Here is a 22840-nt window from a genome sequence, read left to right as displayed (position 1 = left end):
CAGTTGATCTGGTAACGGAGGCAAATACAAAACCTGACTGGTCACAACTTCTCAGAGTAATTTTATTGTTGCATTGCTTGGAATAACTGTGCTAGATTTCAGGAGACAGATAGGTATACTTACATGAAGGAGCAGAGATGCAGAATCTAACACACAGTTTGTCTCAGAACTTCTTGGGACTTTTAAACATCTATTTAAAATAATTTTCCATCTGAACATGATTGGACTTGCCAGGGGTCTCTCTTCTAATGAGGTTCTTACATCAAGCCCTTCACCATGATATCTGTTGGAATGGGAATGATTTCTCAGAATACTCTGGCACATATAGATAGGGCTCATCCACTAAATCTATGGGGAGGGTCTCTGGAATCTTTTTCATGTGAAGGAAGATCTTCCATTTGTCTTTTTATTCTGAGGCAGTCCCAGTGTTTTGTGCTTCAATAGGCTTTTCAATTACTCGTGTATACTTATTGTCCATTAGTTTGCTCTGTAGCGGCATTCACTTCTGTTCCTATAGTTGTTCCTACACCTTACAATTATGTTCTGATAAATCCTCTGGATTTTAAAGGCCAAGTTCTTCCCTTGGATGCACACATCACTCCCATTGAGTCCCCTGCTGTTTCTGCAAACTTCAGAGCATTATTAACTACATTAATTATGGTAATATTCAAAGGTTTCTTAGCATGAGTTGAAGCTTTTCTGACATGCTAATTATAAAGATCAATTTAAATGTAGGCAGGATGGGCAGGAATTGCATGTTGTCAAATTAAAAAGAGAGAGTCATTTTGTTCATGCAATTTGTGCTTCTGTAATGGTCCTGTAAACAATGTTGGGTTTTTCTAAACTAATAATTGTTTTACTGGCTAGAGTACAGTGATGTCCGGATGTGATCACTTGCAACTTTTCCTGCTAGGGGACTGGCACAAAAAAATTCTGGCACATCAGTTCACAAGAGCCAAAGAAAGAAACCTAACAAACATAGGCACTGGAAAGCCAACACAAAAGCACTGTATTGTTTCATCTTGTTTTTATTCCCTGGCACTGTAGTCTGGTTCCATGAACCACTTTTACTATGTCTGTTTCTCATGGGAACAAAACAAATTCCTAATAGTAGCGAACAAACCATTTCTTCAGAGCTGCTGTAAAAGGCAACTGGCTCCATCTGTCACTAGCACCTGCTGTAAGCGAAAGATTTTTGTGGGAGTTTGGTATGATAATTTATTGTCCCTTTAAACAGTAGTTATATCCATAAACCACAAGTGTATTGTATTTTTCATTTTTGTTTTCCTTGCATGGCAACTCAAATGCTCAACTTTGCAGCTTTGGAGACTTTTTAGATTGGGCTTAGTGTTTACGGCAGAAGTGCACAGCACCTCTTGCTCTGTTGGGACTGTTAGTTGGCTGGACTTTTGCTGGTACATACTGATAACAAGAAAGCCTTCTCATCGGCTGCAGAGAAGAGCTACTGGGGGATGTCACAAATTGTTGCTTTTGTCTGAAGAAATCAAAGGCTGTTTGCAGATGCCAAGATTATTTTCTGCTGCTTAGTAGGGACTAAAATTGCTGAGGCCTGGAATTTGTTTAAAAATTTCCACAAAATAATAAAAATTCAAGAGGGTTAACCTCTGAGATGCCAGCTTGCTTTAGTTTAGACATGTAAATAAATATATTAAAACAATGTCATCTTGTTTCTCCTTTACCTAAGTTTTTCAAGCTGTGATACTGAGCCACCAAATTTATTCTCTTTGCTTAGTGCCCCATAGAACACAATAACTTGATGACCTTTAGCGTCTCCTCATTAGGTATGTAACTCTTGCCTCAAAAGCCCAATCCTTCCAGTAGTTCCCCATTCAGCTTGTGGAGAAGAGAAAAAGCTAGTGAAACTAAAGTTTGGCCTATTTTACAGTATAACTGGAAGTGGCTTAAAAGTGATCTCCCCCCAACCTTTAAATGTCCATCCCCTTTTTATGGCTTAAGAGTTCTTAGTCTGCAGTATAAATGTGGTATTGTTAAGGATACTGCAGGTGTCCCAAATTCTGACCAAATATTAAATATTTACTGTTTCCCTGTAACTTGGGAAGATTTAACTATGAATATTTTCAGACATTAGAACTGACTAGAAGGAAAATTAGGGGAAACTAACTAAAAGTAGGCTCCATGCCCAAATTCCATTAGTTGACATTAACAGGATTGCTGATTCTGTCATTTTAGCTGTAAAAATGGTGAATGATAGTTGGACTCCTTTGCTGGAATCCTAGGTTATATGTTGGACACAGCTGTTACACCAGCTAAGCCCTTGCACTCTAATTCCTTACTGGCAGAAGCTAGACGTGATTTTACTGCATTAACAAAATATGCCAAGTAGATGGCTTCTGTATTTTTTTACAGCTTGTGTGGTTAGCAGCACTTTGCAACTAAACTGATTACAAGTTACCCTGTGCTGGCTTTTAGTTTTCCATGGTCTCCATAATATCCAAGCACCACAAAAATATTGATGGATTTATCCTTGCGACATTCCCTTGGTAGGGAAGTAGCTCATCGAGGCTCTACACATGATGATCTGACACAAGGTATAAGTGACTTGTCTGAGGTCACACAGGAAATGTGCAGCAGAGCCATGAATATAATTTACAGCACCTGTGTCCTAGTCCTGTGCTTTAACCACAAGACCAGACTTCCTGCATAGTAAAGGTGGTAAAATCTGACCTGGATTTTGCATTACAGTACAGATAAAGCAGCTATATTAACTTCTATATTACTTTTAAGTAGTTACTCTTAACACAGTATTCTATTAAAATGAACCTATGTAGTGTTGACTTGTTATTTCAGTAATATCAGTTGATGTTTTACCAAGTGCAATCCAAGAACTCTCCAGCTGAATTGAGGACTGTATGACACAAGATGAAAGCATGTTGTGGCAAACATGGGATCATAAAGTCAGCAACTGTTGGTAATGATATAAGGGGAAATGTAAAAACAAAGACAAGAAAAATAGTAGGAAGGATACTAAGCAGTTGGTATTGGTTAAAATGTGACAAACACTCTAGGATTTTGTGTCATTGCCGTGAGCTGTTAAATATATCCCCCTGATTACCTAGTTACTGTGAAACGACTGTAGGTTGGGGGAGGATTTCTGCTGTATCCTATCTTATGGTTCATGTTAATATTTGGATCTCTCTGACTGCAGTGGCACAATTGATTTGGTCTGTACAGGAAGCTTAAGAGCAGCTTCCTTCACAGCTAGTACCAGAGTACGTCAGAGGTGCTGTGAAGGCCTAATTGGTTTCTTCCCATTTAGGGATTTAATAGATCACCTCTATGGTTCGTAGTATCTTGAGTCATTCTTGGATGTGTGCAGTGATTGTTGTCTTAAGGATTTACTGCTTGTCCTTCACCCCTTACAAAAACTGGCTTTATAACAGTGGAGTTTAAAATGCTATGTGCACTTGTAATGTACATACAAACATCCTTTTTTGTTAATCTGGAGCCCAGAGAGCATGATGTTGCCTGGTAGTAGGTGGAGGTGACAGTGGTCTGTGGATTCCTTAAAATACCCAAAGGTTATGATAACACGTGAGCAATAGCTATCAGTTTGTGTATCTATTGCAGCACTTATTAGTGGACAAACTATATGGACAAAGAATTCATATTCTTCTAGTTCCTTCAAATATGGTTTTATACTGAATTTTAGTCTTTAACTAGGAAGAAGGTCATGTTCCATACGCACACTGCCAGAGCCTATAGCTACTGCTTATAAAACCTTCAAGACATCAGTGTTTTTATGTACAAGCAGAGTGGACTTTACGGCCGTGATACAGCTTAAGGGTATGTCTGCAGTGCAGTTGGAGGTGTAACCACAGCATGTGTGGAGATGCCTGAATTGGCTTTAATTTAGCTAGCTCAAACAGCAATAACAGCAAAGCCATGGCAGCACCAGCGTGGGCTAGCCACTAGGTACATAACCAGGGTCCTGGACGGGCTTGTACACCCATGCTGCTGTGGCTTCACTGCTATTGTTATTCAGGCTAGTTAGATCAAAAATACCTTGGGTATATCTAGACATGCTGCAGTCACATCTCCTGTTGCAGTGTAGGACGTACCTTAAGTACTTTGCTGAACTGCGGCCTAGGGGCTGTAACAGCAGGTGCATTGGAGAGGTTACAGGGTGAGTGACTGGAATGGAGGGGAAGCCACAGGCCATTTGGGTGCACTAATCTTTAATCCAATAGCCTTCTGACCATCTCCTGTGTTTCTAAGCCCCAAAGGGCTACCTACTTAAAAATCAAATGCTGTAAAGGAAAAATCTAGTATAAAAATGTTCTACCTGGTAAATCTATATCTGATATAAATAGGCTACTAAACATTCTTATTTACTACTCAACTGAACGGTTGTCCTCTAATCTAATATGCTGATCCATGCCATGAATACCTGGTTGTTTATACTTTCCCACTGTAGGCAACATTATAAAATCGAGTCGGGTGGTTTAGAACACAAGCTTGTCTTTGGGGAAGGGGTTGCTTACACAAATCTAATGTAGAAGCTTTTTGGCGTCACACTCTATTTCATCAGTTATTCTCGAGGATACTCATTCCTGCATACTTGTTGACACCCTGATCACACCTGATGTGTTGTGCACAGCTTTTTGCATGCTGTATTGTATTGATAACGAGAAGCTGGGGAAGAGGAAGAAAGACTGTATGCAAAAAGTGGTTACAAAAACTAGGTTCTTTCATTATGAAAGATAAAGAAGGGTACAAAAATTCCTAGAGGGTGAAGAACAGTCAAGATAGCATAGGCTGAAACTAAAAGATCTAGGTATTCATGGAAGACATGACAGCAGTTTGGCTGCCACAGCCTTTGAGGTAGTCAAAATAGAGTTTGAGGTGCACTGGAGGAAAATATCAGAGTACAAACAATAGCAACGTAGATAGGCATAGTTTCTTTTGCCATATCCTACTATAAAGGAATCATTCCTCCTGAATGCCTCCTCCTTCAATGCCATCCGTAATTAGCAGCCTTTTGTCATGCCAAGTCTAAATAGGAATCAGTACATCCTGACTTTGTGAAAAAAAATTGTCTTTGGCAGATACAAAAATAAAAAGAAACATTCCTCTACATAGATCAGAGATGTTCAAGACAATGTAACTTGCATTTGGAAATGAACATCTTATTTCTCTTTATCAGGCTGAGCAAAGTATGCGTGTGAGGAAGCTAATTTGTCAAGTGTATATAAAGCAAGTTAAATTCCGGCTTTTATATAAGACTTTGCTGACCTGGTCAGGTGGTGGCATATAAATAGATCAACAGTTCTCCCTTCTGCTGTTCTGCCTAATTGTTCCCTGCCTCCAGGATTGAAGGTGATTTGACATATTGGGTCTTAAATCCTATAGGAAATAACAGAAGCATGAAAACTCTGTGTTGGTAAGGGATATTATGCTTTTTGATGTTGCATGTAGAAACCAGATTACAGATAACACTATTGTTACTCCTTGTTGTCTAAGCTTCATGAGGCCATAATTCACTGGGCTGTATCTTCTCTTTAACTTGCACCTTCAAGTTTCCTTCTCAAACTTCTGAGACAGGCTTTCTTCAAGAAGAATGATTGTGTTAAACCCATATTAATGTGCTTTTTCTGCTTAATGATACATCAAATGCCCTCCTGATCCTGCCTGCAGGTCCCCACTGCTGTTCAGAAGATGGAGGGTTTTTATTTTTAGTAACAATATCTCTCCTGCTGGGATGAAAGAATCTTAAACCAATTAAACACATTAGGAGATAACAGCACATGTGGGTTTGGTTCAAGGCCTCCATTTTCTTCACCATGGGGCATGTCCTCATACCAAGCTTTCCATGCAAGATGACAGAAATAGTACAATAAGCTCCTAACTAGGTCAGCAGTGTAGCTGCTGCTTTGCTAGGTATTCCCTAACCAGTGCCGTTTAGCCCAATATAGTAATCTCTGTAAATGAACTAAAATTTTGAGTTAGGAAGTAGTTTTCCCATTTCTCTGGTGATTGTTGAAGAAAAATACAAAATTTTAATTAAAAATCTGAATTTGAAGGACTTTGTCCAGTTCAAGATGATCTTTTGTATGTATGTGGGGATAGATTATTTTTCCTTTTTCATAATGCTTAGCTTCTTGGGGGGGAAAACTTTCTAAAATGGCTAGTGTATTATGGTCTGTTAAAGTATGCTTGAGTGTATAAAGGGTAGTTGGTGCCATTCGTTTGTTTACGGGTTTTTTTAAACCCTGTTTTGCATTCGTAACTATGGCCAGGTTGATTTTTAAATTTATTTTTTCATTCATAGACGTGTACAAGAGCTTGTGCTGAGTTTACACATAAATCCATCATGGCTAGGAGTTCTTTAGCCACATTCATTTGGTACTGCAATTCAAGCCTAGATTGTTGAAATACAAGGTATCTGCCAGGAATTATTGCATTAATTGCTGACCTACAAACTCAGGACAGCCGGGATCTAGTGTTAAGCTTTTTACTTCTAATTGATCTTTAGGTTGACAGAATACAAAGCACAGAGGAGACAATCACACATGGCTTTATCATTACACTGGAACATCAATATAGACTGAAATTTGACAGGGAGACTGCCTGGAAGTCTAACACCTTTAATGTCAAAATAAATTGCAGTGTCCAATATGCAGGCATAATTTAAATGACCAGTTACTTTGGATTTCAACTAGAGAGAAATCTTTTTTTAGACTGTCAATTTCTGTCCTTTATGCCCACACAGTATTTTTACTGACCAAAAATAGAAGGTCAGTAGAGCCCCATAGCCCTGTGCTTAAAGTAATAATGTCACATTCATCCATCTGTTGTGTTCATGCCAGTAATCGAGTTATGAGGCTATAGTTGTTCCACTCAGAATTTTCTTTCAAGTGCGTAACTCTGTTTTGAAAATAAAATTAGGCTCCTAAGTCACGTAGGCTTTGCAATGCTGAGTGGAGCAACGGCTAAATACCTTTTAAAATCTGCACCTCCCTACCTCACTAGTGCGTTGTAAAGATAACTATGTTAAAGCTTGTGAGATGCTCAGATACTGTGGTAATTGGGTCATAGAAGTACCTTAAAATAGAGAAGTATGGTGTCATTCATGGTGATCCTCTGGTTTATAGGTGTCTGGATTGCACACAGCTATCTAAGCAAATATCTCATTTCTAGCCCTGTTTATGGTTGTCTGTTGGAAATTTTATATTTAAAAATTGTTAGAAATCTTAACTCAATTTCCTCCCTCCTCCACATACACAATTTTCAAACAAACATACATAACTAAGTAAAATAAAAGCTGCTAAAGCATGTGTTTTCTTCCCGGGCTCCAGAAACACCTTGAGTACTTCCAGTACTGTCACTGAGCAATAGAGAGATTAAGAGTTTTGTGAATCTGCCCAGAGATTAAGTACATGAGAAACTAAAATAAATACATGCATATAATTCTGCTTATCCTCCCATGTCAAGCTTCATGTTACCCCCCAGCCCAACTCTCCTCCAGTTTTTCCCACCCTCATCTGCCTGTTTGTCAGCTTCTCGCACAATCACCTTCTTCGAGGCAGCCCTTTGTACCTAGCATAACCTCTGAGTTCATCCACAAGGCCCCCTCTGGCTCACTCCTAAAGACCCACCTCTGCTGTGCTGCTACAGTGAATAGCTTTGACTTGTATAAATAACCTGATTAATTATTATTCTTCCCCCAAACCGCTGTCTTAGAATGCACGCTTTGCATAACAGGGGATGTCCCTTCTTGAATGCCTGGAAAGTGCCAAGCACATAGTGGACACTGACAAATTAACCAGTACCTAGAGAGGATGCTGCAAAAGTCTTAATGGCATTTTCTGCTGTTTTTCCATAGGTTCACACTGCAGCTATCTTCTAAAGGGCAGAGGTCCTGCTACTCTCCAATACTTCAGCATGTAAATGCTGGTGACTTCATGAGTGCCCCTATGATCAGCTGTGGAAGCAGGGAGTGTGGTTTTGGGAGTATGGCAAGTCTGCTTCAGCCTTTTTGAAAGCTATAACTCTATTCATCAGGATATACAATATTGATGATCCAAAATAGTTTTGCAGATTCCCAATTCCAGAGTATGGGTGTGTGCACAGCATTGACAATGGGAAAGCTTTTCAACAGCACAAATAACACTTAGGCTAATTGCTGTTTGTGCCTTTGAAAGTGTCTGTATTCCACACTCCTATATAACTTCCATGAGTATTACATCAATCCATACCATTAGAAGTCTGGTACATAACACTTACAAACTTACTCCCTCTTACTGGTGTGTTTAGCTCTTGTGCCTTGGGGAAACTCCTCCAGGGGTGTGCTGTTCTTAGAGAATTCCAGTTAATATGAGAGTTACATGTGCCAAAAATGTCAGAACAAAGTTCTTTACCACACTCTGCAGATCAGGAAAATTGATCCAACATTCTTTCTCTAGTGACACATGGGGTGTGTTTCTCTTATGTTTCTCCTTTCCCCATTCCTCTTGAGAGCTGGGGGAATGGTGATGAGGAATCGTATTATAGAATTATCTGCTATAGAAGCTAATGCTGCTGCTTGCTTCCCTGCAGTACAGTGATGTTTACCTGATCCAGTAGAATATAGTGCACAAGGCCCAAGAGCATCAGTTTTAAGGAAAAACTTAGAGTGGATGTCCTTCACTTGTTGCGTTGACTCTGGTCTAATGTTGGTTTGTTCTTAAACCATGAGCGGGACATCTCCCCTCGTTGGCGCTGTAGGTCCAAATACATGGCGTGTCAAAGTAAGGTTTTAGTATAACTCCTGCTTAATTCTGAGTAGCCTGTTTCAGTGCTAGGCAAAGACTGATGGGCACAGCGTCTAAAAGCACAGTTCGTTTCCTTAATCACCTCCAATCAGAAATTGGATGAACCTTCGGGATGCAGAGACGGGGAAAATCCTCTGGCAAGGAACAGAAGATCTGTCTGTACCTGGGGTGGAGCATGAAGGTAAGGTGTGGCCTCACTGTTGGGTTGGGTAATACAGTATCTATGGGGCATGACTGCAGTCAGCATGGCACTGCTTTTGAAGGATAGACCGTTTGCTTGGACTTTGATTCTACAGCACAAGGAGCAGGTGAGTCAGCTGCAGGCAAAGGAGAGATGTTAAGACTGAATACAAGGAGCTCAGTGGGTTAATTTACTTCTGCACACCTGATTGTCAAACTTTTCCTCTTAATCCTTTGGGGGGGGAAAAAGCCTTATCACATAGTGTGACTAGGACTGGGCTAGTAGTTGTATTGATCACAGTTGAGGCACAGTGGGAGAGCTACATGGGGAAATGTGCACACTGTTGGCCCTCTGCCAGCTTGACCAGTCCTATTACTTTCTGCAAAGCATTGGGAGAATTTAGTGCTGAAATGGTAAATGGGACCCTTCTGTGCTCTCCACTTCTGTCTGTGGCTTCTCTTCCCTTTCTGCCTTTGGTATCTGTACCTAGAGGCCTAGCAAAGTATTCCATTGTCCATTACTCTGCTTTGATATCTAATATCCCATGCTGGTGTGGAAACATGTCGGAAAGGGATAGTAATTGAAAGCAGGCTTACCGCAATATAGACTGTTTGTCACACTGGCTATGCATAGAACAGCATGGCCTCAGCGAATTCACTCCAAAGGCTTTTCTGATAATGTGAGCACCATGCAAATGGTCTATGAAGAGTGGCGTGACCTTGGTCATCCATTTACTTCAGTGTTACTTATGAATTTTTGCTTAAACGACAAGGGCCGAATCCTGCTTGGGGATACGAGGGCATTCATCTTTCTGTGAATTATAAAATCTCCTACCATGCAAGGGCAGCAGGCACATGGCACCAGAGAGTGGCAGCAGGATCCAACTCTTATATTATTCCTTTGTAAAGTGAGGGTTTTTTTGTTTAAGTAGTAATGCTGTCAGGGTAGAGAGGATGGAGAATTGGAGCTGTTTAATACAGTTCAGGGCTGGGGAGGACACAGGATAAATTCTTGTCTTTCAGCTACAGAGATTTGGTTTCAAAGCTAGTTTGGGTCACAAATGAAATGGACTTGCTACTCCTAATCAGGTCCCTCATGGACACTCTTCCACTTCACACAAACAGTGCACAGTGGGGCATGATAGTCTCTGCTCAAGAGAGGCCTGATGCTGTAATGGGAATGTTGAGAGTCTGACTTGAAATGCAGAGTTAGATAAGAGAAGCACTGTGTTAAAACATTAATCTGGCCTCTTCTGAGCTCATCCACTTGGGCCTGACAAGTCTCTCCTGGTCTCACTCCAGTGCTTTTTAGCAGCAAATAGCTGCAGTCCTGTTAACATACCTACTGACATACTCTGCTAGGATTGCACACCTAGGAAAAAACTGGAAATGCCATTATTACAAACACAACTGAACATATACGGGTCTGGTTCTGAAACCAAGGAAATATTTAACAATACATCAGAACTCTGTAGAACAGGGTTTATTCAGATGCCTGCTGTGAAGGGAAAGTTTCCAGCAATTTTAAATACAACTATAGTAAAATAATTGAAACACAGCTTTAAATAAAACAAGGTAATTCTGCAGCCTGGTGCTTTGTTGCTTAAACTATGGGGTAGTGCTGCTTTGCCCTCTTTTTAGCCACTGTGTAATATTGGGTGTGAAGGCAAGAAAGGAGCACGAAAGAGAGGAGAGTAGCTAATAGCAGCCCAGGGAGAAGTAAGACACTGGGCTGCAGGAAGCAGAAAATGTAAACCCTGAGGCATTTGTTCCCATTGTTCTCTGACTTCCTCTTACAACTTCTCCCTAGAGGCACTGGTAGCTTTTGAGTCTTCTTCCTTCATTGTATATAGACAGACTGTTACACTTCCCTGGCTCTATGTACCTTCTGTAGACTACAGGGTGGAGTGTTTTTTTTTCTTGTGGATAGAAGAGAAGATTGGGACTCATGAGTTCTATTCCCCGCTCTATCACTTGGGCAAGTCCTATTGCCTCTCTGCACCTTAGATTTCCCTGCTGTATAAAACCGCAATAATATTTGCCTACTTCACAGGTAAACTGGGACTTAATTAAAACAGTCTCCCATGTCTTTCAGACTATCCTGCGTCAGAAGTGTATAGTACTAATATCATTACAGCTATTATTTTGTCTTGGCACTTCACAGCAAGTCACAGCCTGGTCATGATGACCATAGAGTCAGATATATAGCAAAAGATTCCAAAGGTCAGCTGTGCAAAATACAGACTATTGAGTAATTTTAAGACATTTACAGTCATTAACAGAAAAACACCCTATGTCTTAAGGCCCAAATAAATACAATGCACAATGATTTAATGAAGTACTATATCATTAAATGGGCAGGCCATATTCACAATAGGCTGCAGTCTGTACTTGCAAGGAACAGAGGTGGATGTTGGTGTTATGCAGTGAAAATAGCTTAAAACTATTAGTGGATTAGGGGGGTAAAACTTCAAGCAGCTCCATTGTGGTTCTGTTTTTTAAATCATGGGATCGGTGCTCCTCCCTGGGACAAAGTGGTAGCTTACATCATGGTCCCCTGTAGCTCTCTAGATCAGCATCATATCAAAGTCCCAGTCCATTAAACTATTGCACATTAAATGGATTTACCTGGGGTTTGATGGGCTTTTCCTGTTATTAAACAGCAACTTGCTGTCTGCTCATGGACATTTTGATAGGCTTTCTGTTTAGGAGCAGTTCTGCTCATAAAATAGAAATTTACATGAAAACACTTTCTAGTACACTGTAAGGATATATAATCACACCACTTAAGAGTGAAGGGCTTGGTAGTGTGTTAGTGTACTGAATATGCCCTTTTATCCTTGTTACTGGGACATTTCAGCACAATAACTGATGCTCCCAGACTACCTCCTCTTCCCCTAAAGATCTTACAAAATCAGCTACAGTTTTCCATTTGCTGGTAGTGTCATACCCACCATGGGAGCCCAGCCACATGAGCATGCCAAATCCATTTTGTCTCTAAAAATGTACAGTTGTATTGCCCTTATTGGGATAGGTATTTTGTGAACCAGACACTTCCTGTGCACTTACAGAATGGCTCCCAGGGTCCATGTGAAATCACCCGAATTGTACTTGCTGGGTTGGGAAATGGGAGTTTGGGGTTTGATCACGACACAAAGCCTGAAAAGGGGAGCCGAAGGAGGAAAGGGTACTATTTAATGGGCAGAGTATCCCTCTGCCTATTTGCCATGTTTAGCACATTTTCTTAAGTAATTTGTAATGTTGCAGGTCACATTTTAGCCTGAGGTAACAGGGCTTCAGTACTACTTTACCAGGAATGAGGAGTCAAGAGACCTGGGTATTTTTCTGGCTGTGCCACAGTCTTGCTTTGAGATTCTGGGCAAGGGATTAGGTTAAAGCTATCTGTGCCTTAGTGTTCACTTCTGTAAAATGGAACTCACATTTTTAGTTGCTTTTTTGGCCTGAACTGTGCTCAGAGCCTCTGCATTGGGTTAGCATTTCAGAGCATGCCAGAATAGCGCAGGGTTTGTTTTATTATTCGTCAGAGTAATGGTTGTCTGATTTACTTCCACAGCTCGAGTTCCTAAGAAAATTCTGAAATGCAAAGCCGTGTCTCGGGAGCTAAACTTCTCCTCAGCAGAACAAATGGAAAAATTCCGACTGGAACAGAAAGTTTATTTCAAAGGGCAGTGTCTAGAAGGTATCGCTCCATTCTCTGGACACAGTCTGTACTAGAATGTGGTGAACTGAAACTTTGTAAAATGCTGGGATTGTGGGTAATGAGATGGGCTGACCATTTTTTTTAATTTTTAAGAGTAACGTGGAGGTGGAGTGTTAGTCGGACCTAATGGGCCAGAGCATTAAAGAGACCATTTCAGAAGCGTATTAACGCTTACGCAAGCACGACTTGTAGATGTGACAGCATGATCTAGAATGCCTTGTTGTAATATTACACTTAATCTAGGGGGTATAAGAGTTCAGACCCTTGCTGCCTTGTTTTATTCATTAGGCCCCTACCTTGAGCTTTCTTACACAGGGAAGTTTTTTGAAGAGGGGGAGGATTTAGAACACTCTAAAGATTGGTTAGAAACAATGAAATCTAACTTGGCCCAATTTCTGCTGAGTTAATCACAAGAAAAGTGGCATGACAGTGCCATTGCTCTTCCGATCTGTTCCTCAAGGGCATAGTGGAGGCAGGGAGGGTGTTTAGTGCAGGTTGAGTTGTACAATCCTAGTTTTTACATAGCATTTCCCTTCTTCTGAGTTTACATACAACCTGCTGACAGAGCATAAGGTGTGTCAGTTACTGACCGCTTTAGGAGTTGGGTGTGCAGTCAGGTAAAGAGCAATAGGACCAATGTGGTTTTCATAAAAAGCTTTTGGATCTCTTTTTCACTTCACAGAATGGTTCTTTGAATTTGGCTTTGTGATCCCTAACTCCACAAACACTTGGCAGTCCTTGATAGAGGCAGCACCAGAATCACAGATGATGCCAGCTAATGTTTTAACGTGAGTTGCTTAGGGTTAGAGAATCTGAACACTCGGGGGCAGGGGGTTGGGGGAGGAACAGGGAAGGGGGAAGCAGGTCTTGGCATTTCCATGGGTGCAGAAGAGTAAAATTGGAGGATTGTTCAAAATGTGAAAGAGGAGGGGAGTTGATACTGACTTTTTCACGTTCCATACTGCCAGCTCTTGAGGGACTTCCCCATTTCCCTCTTTCCCATAGGTCTAATTTGCTTTAATAGAGCTGCTAAGACTTTTGAGAAACTGGAATTGATTCTATGTTAAATACTGGAGCTGCCTTTAAAGGTGACTATGAAGGAGTTTTAAAAATTCTGTTCTAATGCCCTCAACATCCAGGCTAAGCAGCTACTCAGTGCATTCCCATAAAGCCAGCTGTTACTGACTGGCTCTTGCTCTGAGATCCCTGCAGACCTGATTCAGGTGGTGTTACGCAGGGGACCTCTGTGACCTGAAGTTGGCTTCTGGTGCTCGTTTAACACTATACTCTTTTGCCAGGCTTCAAATATGTTACCCTCTTTTGGATATAAAATAGTGTAGTTATGCAAAATAGCATGTGAACAAAATAAAAGCCCTCTAATTGACTCCTTACACGTTGATGTCAGAGGAAATCAGCAATTTATGGACTTAGATCAGGCTAGTGAGTACCAGGGCGTCACTTTGAATGGGAGGTTTGATGGAAGAGAAGCCTAGAGGCAGACCCTTGGCAAGCAGTAAATCCCTGAAAAAGGCCAGCATCCCTATAGGAGGTGTCCCCAGGCTAGATATGTGCTGGCAAAACATTTCTCTCTGTCTGTCACCAGCAGAGACAGGAGGAGTTTAGGCAGATAGCAGGAACCTGGTCACACCAAGATTGGTGTGCTCCTAGAAGATCCTTCTTGTCAAACTTCACCTTGCTCCCTCCCTGCCCTGGTGGAAACTAGACATACAGTGAGGGAGCTTTGGTTGCAGCCACCATCTTTGATGTCACAAAAGTCTTTGACAGCACTTTTCAGAAAGAGGAAAGACTATGAAGAGGGAACAATAAGTGAAGTGGTTAGAGCAGTGCTACCTGGGAGCCCTTTTTGTGGGCACTGCAAGCAAACCCAGCTCCCAGTGAGCACCGGGGAAGCCAGACTGCAAAACCAGAATAAAGACAAAAGCTCACTGGATGAGACACAATTCTCCCCACCTCAGGAAGCAGAAAGTTTTCAGGACTGAGCCCTACTGAGGGTGGCAAGGGTACACGAGCATTTTCCACCCCCCAGTTCTCTGTAGGTTCCAGATTCACCAATCTTACTAGGCCTCTCAGTTCTCCATTCCACTCTCCAAAGGCCTCCTAAAATTAGAGCCTTGAAACCTGAGCCAAACCCAGCTGGACCCAACTTCAAGTGTCAGGTCAGGTCTGAAAACAACCCAACCCTCTCTGGGGTGGGGTGAGTAGACTATCACCTCCTCCTGCCAGTGGGGCTGGCAGAGCAGCTGCATCCCAGCTCTTGCCGACCACCACCGCCTCGCTGCATTGGATACGCTGATGAGTAGCAGCATCTCTCACTCTGCAGCACACCCAGCATTAGTATACTATGCTTCTGCTTTAGTATACAGAACACAGAAAACCAACTTGGACCAGCAAAGTGTGCAGTCATACTCAAAGTCTATATTCCATGTGGGACACTAGATCTTTCCACTGCGGTTCAGACAAGACACTTGCTTTTAAGCATTTCTTGGGAGAATCACATCGACTGCTAGAGGGCATATGGGGACATGGAGAGGAATAACAGCGTAGGAAGTGTGGTGCTGCTTTTCATGTCTCCCAGTAGAGAATGAGTAATACAAGGTGACCAGCCACGCTACAACTTTACCTATGGCTTCAAAAACATTGTGCAGAAGTTAACCATTCATGGGTATCATATACATCCCCTCCCTGCTCTGCCCTGTGACACAGCCAGTGTGCCATTCAACCCAGTGAACAGAAACGGTTCATCTTGACATGGGGGAGCAGCTCCCTGTAGGAATGCAATGGGCAAGTCTCGTTGTCTGTGGAAAATAAGGCTGATAGCACTTTGTAAAGAACAGCCCTCCCTTATAGTCCATTGCTGATGGCGTCGGGTTACAGTGCTGCTACCGTTTGCATTATTCAATGCTTGCAATAAATATTCTTAAATAAAAGGCAGCGGGTATTGTGGGGACGGAGTTAGCTCAAGCCAGCAAGAGCACTGTTATCTGTAGTATTCTGTAATTGCTTTTGTCTAATATCTCCTTGCTTTCCTTTCAATTTCCCTCCACAGTGGTAACGTTATTATAGAAACAAAGTTCTTCGATGATGACCTCCTTGTAAGCACTTCCAGAGTGAGACTTTTCTACGTTTGAGATAAGGGGGCTTTTGGGGGCTGTTTTTAGTTTTCCTCCGTACAGTTCTTGGTGCAGAACCCCTTGCCTATCCAGTGGAAGACTCTTCCTGTAGGTGTGAGCCTGGGGACCAGCTCACCGGGGGTTGTGACGTTTGCCCATCAGTTATTTGGTTTTCCCCTACGACCAAACCCAACCCTGAGAGACGCAACCATCAGCTCAGTGATGGGGGGAAATAAAGACTCTGTAAAAATGGTTGTGCAGAACCAATACTGTAAATTATGTTAGTTTCATCCTTTGTACTTCTCTGGATCTTGGTAAGTAATCACTCATTTCCACTTGCACCTTCTCTCGGCACTTTGTTTTGGATTAAGTTCACTTTTTCCTTTCCCATGTTTAGTTTTTATGCTTTCTCTGGATTTCTGTGTAGTGGTCTATACATTCTCATATCCTAAACTTGTAAAATAGTCTGATATTACATAATGTAATAAAAGCAAATTTCTGAATTAAAACATTCGTACCGTCCAAAGAATGGAAACGCTTTCAGCTGTGTTTTTCCCCTCTTATTTTAAAAATGTGAGCAAGTGACACACTGCAGTGTAAAAGCCCATTGCCAGCAAGCCAACGGCAGCAGAACAAAGGTCTCATCAGCACTGCCATACTAAATTCTCTCTGGACTCTTCGATCCTCAAGGCTTCCTCCAAATAAGGTGAAAACTATAGCTGATGACCAGGTCTTCCTTCAGATTCCCCCCTCCACACTAGGATTGTCTCTGTTCATTCAACCAGTGGTTAACCTAAGCGTACTCATTTCCCTGGATAGCAATGCACAGACGTTAGTTTATCCAGGCTCCACTGGGTATGTCCAAAACCCTCTGGAAAATGGGAGTTATACTGAATAGACTAGCACTTAACATAGTCCACCGTGTTCACAAACTCCAGGAAGAGAGGCATTAGCTATGATCACTAAAGATGTCTCTTTCTTGAGTTTACTAGAGACTAAAATGCTGTATTTGGGGCTGTGTTTGGGCTACAGTGGCTAACATCAAGTGTAAGAGAGTGACCTTAAGCTTTTCTCCCAGGCCACAGGAAACCCTGGCCACAGCCAGTTATTTCCACTAGGTGGCTTATACACAGGCCTCACTTTTTTTTATTTCTTGCAAGGGGGACCCTGCCCTTGTGGGCCGCCTTAAGTCTCTTTTGATGGGGATCCAAAGGAAGTTAAATGTCCCAGCACACCCAAGAATGACTTCCCAGAGCCAACTGAAAGGGAAAGAGGCCAACAGTACTTTCATACTTCAGGGCTGTCTGTGTAGCTGTTTTCAAGGAGTCCTTCTGGCTGGGTGGTTGAATGGGGCTTTCTCTGTGGGGCTTACCCTGGGAGTCTGCTGCACTCCCTGTAGAGTCTGGGTGGAGATCTTCTGGCTGGGAGCTCCACCTGTGGCTTAAGGAATCACTCCACCCATTTACTACCCAGGGTGATCTTCTCCATAGCTGACTGCAGCCATTTCCTTCTTTTTAAAGACCTCTTCTCTACCATACATGATTGATAGGGCCAGAGGGGCAGGGCTAGCCCCACGCACTGTTCCTGTCTGGGGCCTTCTTCCTCAGTGTGGGCCTATCTACTGTCCACAGGGCGCTTCTGCTGCAAAGGGCTTTTCCAAACACACACAAACTCATTCACAGCTCCTGTTACATTTCTTATCATTAGCAATCTTCATTCCCTTAGTAAACTTAAATCTTGCACAGACCGTGCCTTCAGTTTCTGCTCTCAGACATCACTGGCAATTTTATGATTAGTGGACATTGATGAACTTAACTAGGAGGATTGTGAGATCAAACCGTCCTGTGAATGGGGACTGATGCAAAAGAAAATGATAGGGAATAAGGGAAATGCATCATTTCAGTGCCTGAATTGATGCTGGATTGTTAATCTGGGAGAAGAAAGTGCATTATCCCCAGCAGCAGCTTCCTCCTAATGTGTCTGCGCCTGCCGGATATATGGGGCAGAGCATTCCCAGCATCATGCCCCAACTAGGCAATCTCTTAGGAGGGGACCACGACTGTTTGAAACACTAGTACGTCAAAGCACACTATGAAACTTCCAGTGTGCGGTAGTTGGGTCCACATGGCCCGCATGCTACTGCGCTGTAGATTCACACTTTGGCTTGCTGTACACTAAATCACCGGGTAGACAAGTCCCGAGAATCATACAGTGGGCGACCGGGAGAGGAGAGGTGGGGCTATGTGTGTGGTTGGGGGTGAGAATCTCCATTTGGAAGCAGTTGGCAAATTGGAAGGAGAGTCACTTTAACCCATGAAATGTAAACCCTGTGCCAAGCGGGCTCGTGGCCTGGGGCCGGGTCAAAGTTCAGGCGCACGTGCCCCAAAGCCAGCACAGTCCGAATGCGCCAGGTAAGTCGCATGTAAATTACCCAGCTTTATAGCATGGCCTCCTATTTTCAAACTGCTTTTCAAACCCAAAATAACCTACATACGCCAGGTAAAGTTACAGCACAGGGCTGCTCTCGACTGTCCTGGTAAACAGTTTTAGCCCATTTCAGTGTTTACATGGAGCTACATTCTGATTACCACTATGCCTCCAACTGGCAGTTCAGGCAGAGTTAGCCAGTGACACGCTGCAGAGGCGGCTTCTTGTCAACAAGAAAAGCTACAACCTAGTAGCAGGGAGCGTTTTTCAGATTAATAAAAGAGGAATGCATGATTTTTAAAAAAGCCTCTCGGTTTGTGGGGGCCTGTAATACCTGGGATATTAATTTTCACACCCTTGAGCCTATGCTTGCTCCTGTTGAACCGGTCTTCGTTTGTGATTACCTCCTTGGAGAATTGCACCTGTTCCAACCTGTTGCTATGATGGCAGCTTTTAGGTAGCGTCCCACTGGCATCAGGTGCTAGCATGCTCTTGAATGTGAGCTGTCCCTGTGGTCGAGGGTTCTGCGATGCCCATGCTGGAAATGCAGCAAAACAAGGGGGTGGGGAGGTAGGCCTGAGGTTTTGACTTTGTTTCTCTGTAACAGGTGTGAAATAGAGGCTGATTAGACTAGGCTCCAGCAGCACAGGGCACAGCAAGCCTGGCGCCCTCTACACCTGCACTGCTCCTAATACAGCATACTGGGCGGTGCAATCGCCGAGGAGGAGCTGGCCCAGGATGTATTCCAAAAGGCCTTCAGCTTATCCATCTTACCCAAGGTGACATTTTGTCACCTGCCGGAGGCAGTGATTACGCCACTGTACCACCCTGTGCCCCTGTTTTCCTGCCCATCCTGGTGAAGCTCTTTGGGGCAAGTAGATGGCACCCAACACGATGGGGCCCCAATCTCGGCTGGGGCCTCAGGGTACCAGAGTAATGTAATTGCACTGGTAGTGTGCAGGGCATGGTTTCTAGGTGAGTGGAATGCTGGTGAATGATGCTTCATTGACAGCCCTGGAGACAAGCTTATAGCCCAGGGGTTCTCATCCTCTTCCCCTTGTCCATCTAGCCAGGACACCTCCTACTTAGCATTATGGGAAGGGGACGGTTGTGAGCCGCACGATTGAAACCTCTGCTTTAGCTACCAACAGGCAGTGGTGGTCCAAGCCCGCTGCATACCACACTACCTCAAGCCTACCCGCGTTCCAGGGGCAGCGCTTCTCGGGGAGTCAGATCGCCTACTCCCTCTGTACTAAAGGCTGAGTTTGACCTTCAACTCATACTGCAAAACTGGCTGGCTGGTTTAGCCTAGGAGCATCCTAGTTAAAGGGAAAGGTCCCACTGGCGTCATCAGGAATTTTGGTGCTGGGTCATTTGCTAGCTTTGGGCGGAAGCTAGATCCCTGCCTTACGGGGATCTTCAGCTTTGGAATCACAGCTGTCTGTGACTGCTCACAAGCAGGCCAGTTGTCCTGGAGGGTTGATGCGATGGGGAGGGCTGTCCATCAGTAAATGGCCACTAAGCACGAGCCTGGGCTTAAATTCCTCCTAGTCAGAGAGGCGGCTGTTATGCCAGGCTGGGGAGAGGTTCTATCACATTATCAGGGCCCCCCTTTCTGAGCTCAAAAAGGCTTCAGTCTGGAATCTTCTTCACCCCTTTCCAGTCCAATGTGGCATGCCTGCTGCGAGCCAGACTTCTCAGGAAAGTGCATGTGTTGGCAGGCCCCGTGTTCTGGAGCATTCTCGTTGAACTGCACACCCCATGCTGCTTCTGCCTTCAGTCTGGCCTTGGCATTAAAAAGACAATTAACAGTGTCCTTGCAAGGACTGAAAGCCCCCTCTTTTTGTGTTGTGTGTGTTACTGCTGCCCTCTTGTGGTACCATGGAAAATAGCTCACAACGGCACTTTCTTTCCTAGTACTCTGTACTACAACGATCAGTGAGGGCAAACCCCCATTTGTGTATTCTGCTGGAAACGGTGCCCACTAGGGAGCCTTCTGGGGGCACTTACAGCAAGGTGTTGGGTTTTTTTAACATATTTTTCAGTGACCAATAAAAAAAAAAAGCGTCCAACCAAACTCCTCCTCTCACCCAGCTGCAAAAACCCAAGCCAAGAGCCGAGCCTTTCAGTACGTCCAATGCGAGGTCTGGCAGCAAGTAGGATTCAATGACTCTTTCCTGAGCCATATAGACCTAAGCATGAGGCTCACACTTGAGCCCAATGGGGGGGGGGTGTCGAGCCTCTGCAAGCCTCAGAGTAGACAGGGTTTTGTGTGTCAAATACCAGTATGCTGTAATCCACCAAGAAAAGGCCACATGGTCTCTAGAGCACAGCATGACGTGCACGGTGATGGAACGATCACCAGCAGCTGCATCTGACACCCCCTGATGTTTGAGTCTGGTTTGGGAGTAGCCGCAAGGTGAGCACATCCCTAATCCAATCAGGCGCTGAGACCAGGACAGCACAGAGAACTGTAGCCAGACAGTCTCAACAGGAGTTACGATCCAGATCCTCAGGTGCCTTGAAATCAGTGGGCATTGGGCACCTAAATACCTATGTGCCTAACCTGTTTAGGTGCTTTCGTAAACCCCACTAGGTCCCTAGCTGCATCTTTAGGCACCTTTGTATACCAGTGTCTCCCCTCAAGATCTTAGCTGCTCAGGGGATGGGTACAAATGTGCCAGACACTTTCAGAACTTCGGGGTGGATTGCTGACCCAGATCCAAGTAGATCAGCTGGGCTTGTCCCCCTTCTCGCCTCTGGCAGGATCTGCTCTTGCAGATGTGACTCACCTTGGTCTGAATCCAAGCAATTGTAGCAGTAGGGCGGGCACTCTGGGGCGGGAATAGCTGGCAGGAGTTTAGAGAAATGCTAACTGATGGAGCCTCACAACCCATCCCCATGCATGGGCCCATTTTCCAGCAAGAGAAATTGATCACATGGCACTTCTGTGGTGGTGATTGGTAGAGAGCAAAGATCATGACACCCAGTCCTATGCTTCTCCCACCCAGACTAGTCTTGTTCAGTCTGGGATGGTCACCCCTTTCCTAACTCTGGTTCTCCAGCCACTGGACCAGCTGCCAGGAAGTCCTCTCAACTGAGCATTATCATCAAAGATTCTTGTTAGGCCAGTAAGTGACACATCCTGGAGGGCGGTGCTCACAAGTCTTTCTGGAGATGGCAAGAATATAGATGAAATCAACAATACCACATCCTGCTTCCAACCCACATGGACTCGGGTCAGAATCAGGGCTGTTGGTTAATCGCAGTTAACTCACGCGATTAGCTCAAAAAAATTAACTGCGATTAAAAAAATGAATCACGATTAATCGCACTGTTAAACACTAGAATACCAATTGAAATTTAGTAAATATTTTTGGATGGTTTTTCTACATTTTCAAATATATTGATTTCAATTACAACACAGAATACAAAGTGTACAGTGCTCACTTTATATTATTTTTGATTACAAATATATGCACTGTAAAAATTATAAACAAAAATAATATTTTTCAATTCACCTCATACAAGTATTGTAGTGCAATCTCTTTATCGTGAAAGTGTAACTTACAAATGCAGGGTTTTTTTGGTTACATAACTGCACTCAAAAACAAAACAATGTAAAACCTTAGCGCCCACAAGTCCACTCAGTCCTACTTCTTGTTCAGCCAATCGCTAAGACAAACAAGTTTGTTTACATTTACAGGAGATAATGCTGTGAGCTTCTTATCTACAATGTCACCTGAAAGTGAGAACAGGCATTCGCAGGACACTTTTGTAGCCAGCATTGCAAGGTATTTATGTGCCAGATATGCTAAACCTTCATATGCCCCTTCGTGCTTCGGCCAGCATTCCAGAGGACATGCTTCCATGCTGATGATGCTCGTTAAAAAAATAACGCGATCAATAAATTTGTGACTGAATTCCTTGGGGGAGAATTGTATGTCCCCTGCTCTGTTTTACCTGCATTCTGCCATATATTTCATGTTACAGCAATCTCGGGTGATGACCCATCACGTTTGTTTTAAGAACACTTTCACTGCAGATTTGACAAAACACAAAGAAGGTACCAATGTGAGATTTCTAAGGATAGTTACAGCACTCGACCCAAGGTTTAAGAATCTGAAGTGCTGTCCAAAATCTGAAGGGACGAGATGTGGAGCAGGCTTTCAGATGTCTTTAAAAAGCAACACTCCAATGCGGAAACTACAGAACCCAAATAAGAATATAGAAAAAAGATAACCAACCTTCTGCTGGTGGCATCTGACTCAGATAATGAAAATGAACATGTGTCTGTCCGCACTGCTTTCGATTGTTATCGAGCAGAACCCGTCATCAGTATGGACGCATATATTCTGGAATGGTGGTTAAAGCATGAAGGGACATATGAATCTTTAGCGCATCTGGCACATAAATATCTTGCTACACGGACTACAACAGTGTCATGTGAACACCTGTTCTCATTTTCAGGTGACATTGTAAATAAGAAGAGGGCAGCATTATCTCCTGCAAATTGTAACCAAACTTGTTTGAGTGATTGGCTGAAGTAGGACTGAGTGGTCTTGTAGGTTCTAAAGTTTTACATTGTT

General features: G+C 43.2%; 1 protein-coding gene across 1 annotated transcript in view; it reads left to right on the top strand.

Moving 5' to 3' along the window:
* PDE6D (phosphodiesterase 6D) overlaps window positions 1-16353 on the top strand; it is a 47037-nt gene extending 30684 nt beyond the window's left edge. The window contains exons 2-5 of the mRNA XM_048864688.2: window positions 8885-8973; window positions 12547-12672; window positions 13376-13481; window positions 15761-16353. Coding sequence (XP_048720645.1) covers window positions 8885-8973; window positions 12547-12672; window positions 13376-13481; window positions 15761-15842 — 403 coding nt within the window. The 3' untranslated portion in view covers window positions 15843-16353. The remainder of the gene's footprint in view (window positions 1-8884; window positions 8974-12546; window positions 12673-13375; window positions 13482-15760) is intronic.
* The last annotated feature ends 6487 nt before the right edge of the window (window positions 16354-22840 follow it).

This window comes from Caretta caretta, chromosome 9 (genome assembly GCF_965140235.1).
Source record: "Caretta caretta isolate rCarCar2 chromosome 9, rCarCar1.hap1, whole genome shotgun sequence".
In the NCBI taxonomy this organism is placed as follows: domain Eukaryota; kingdom Metazoa; phylum Chordata; order Testudines; family Cheloniidae; genus Caretta; species Caretta caretta.
Note: the sequence above shows the minus strand (reverse complement) of the source record. Positions and strands in the feature narration are given on the sequence as shown.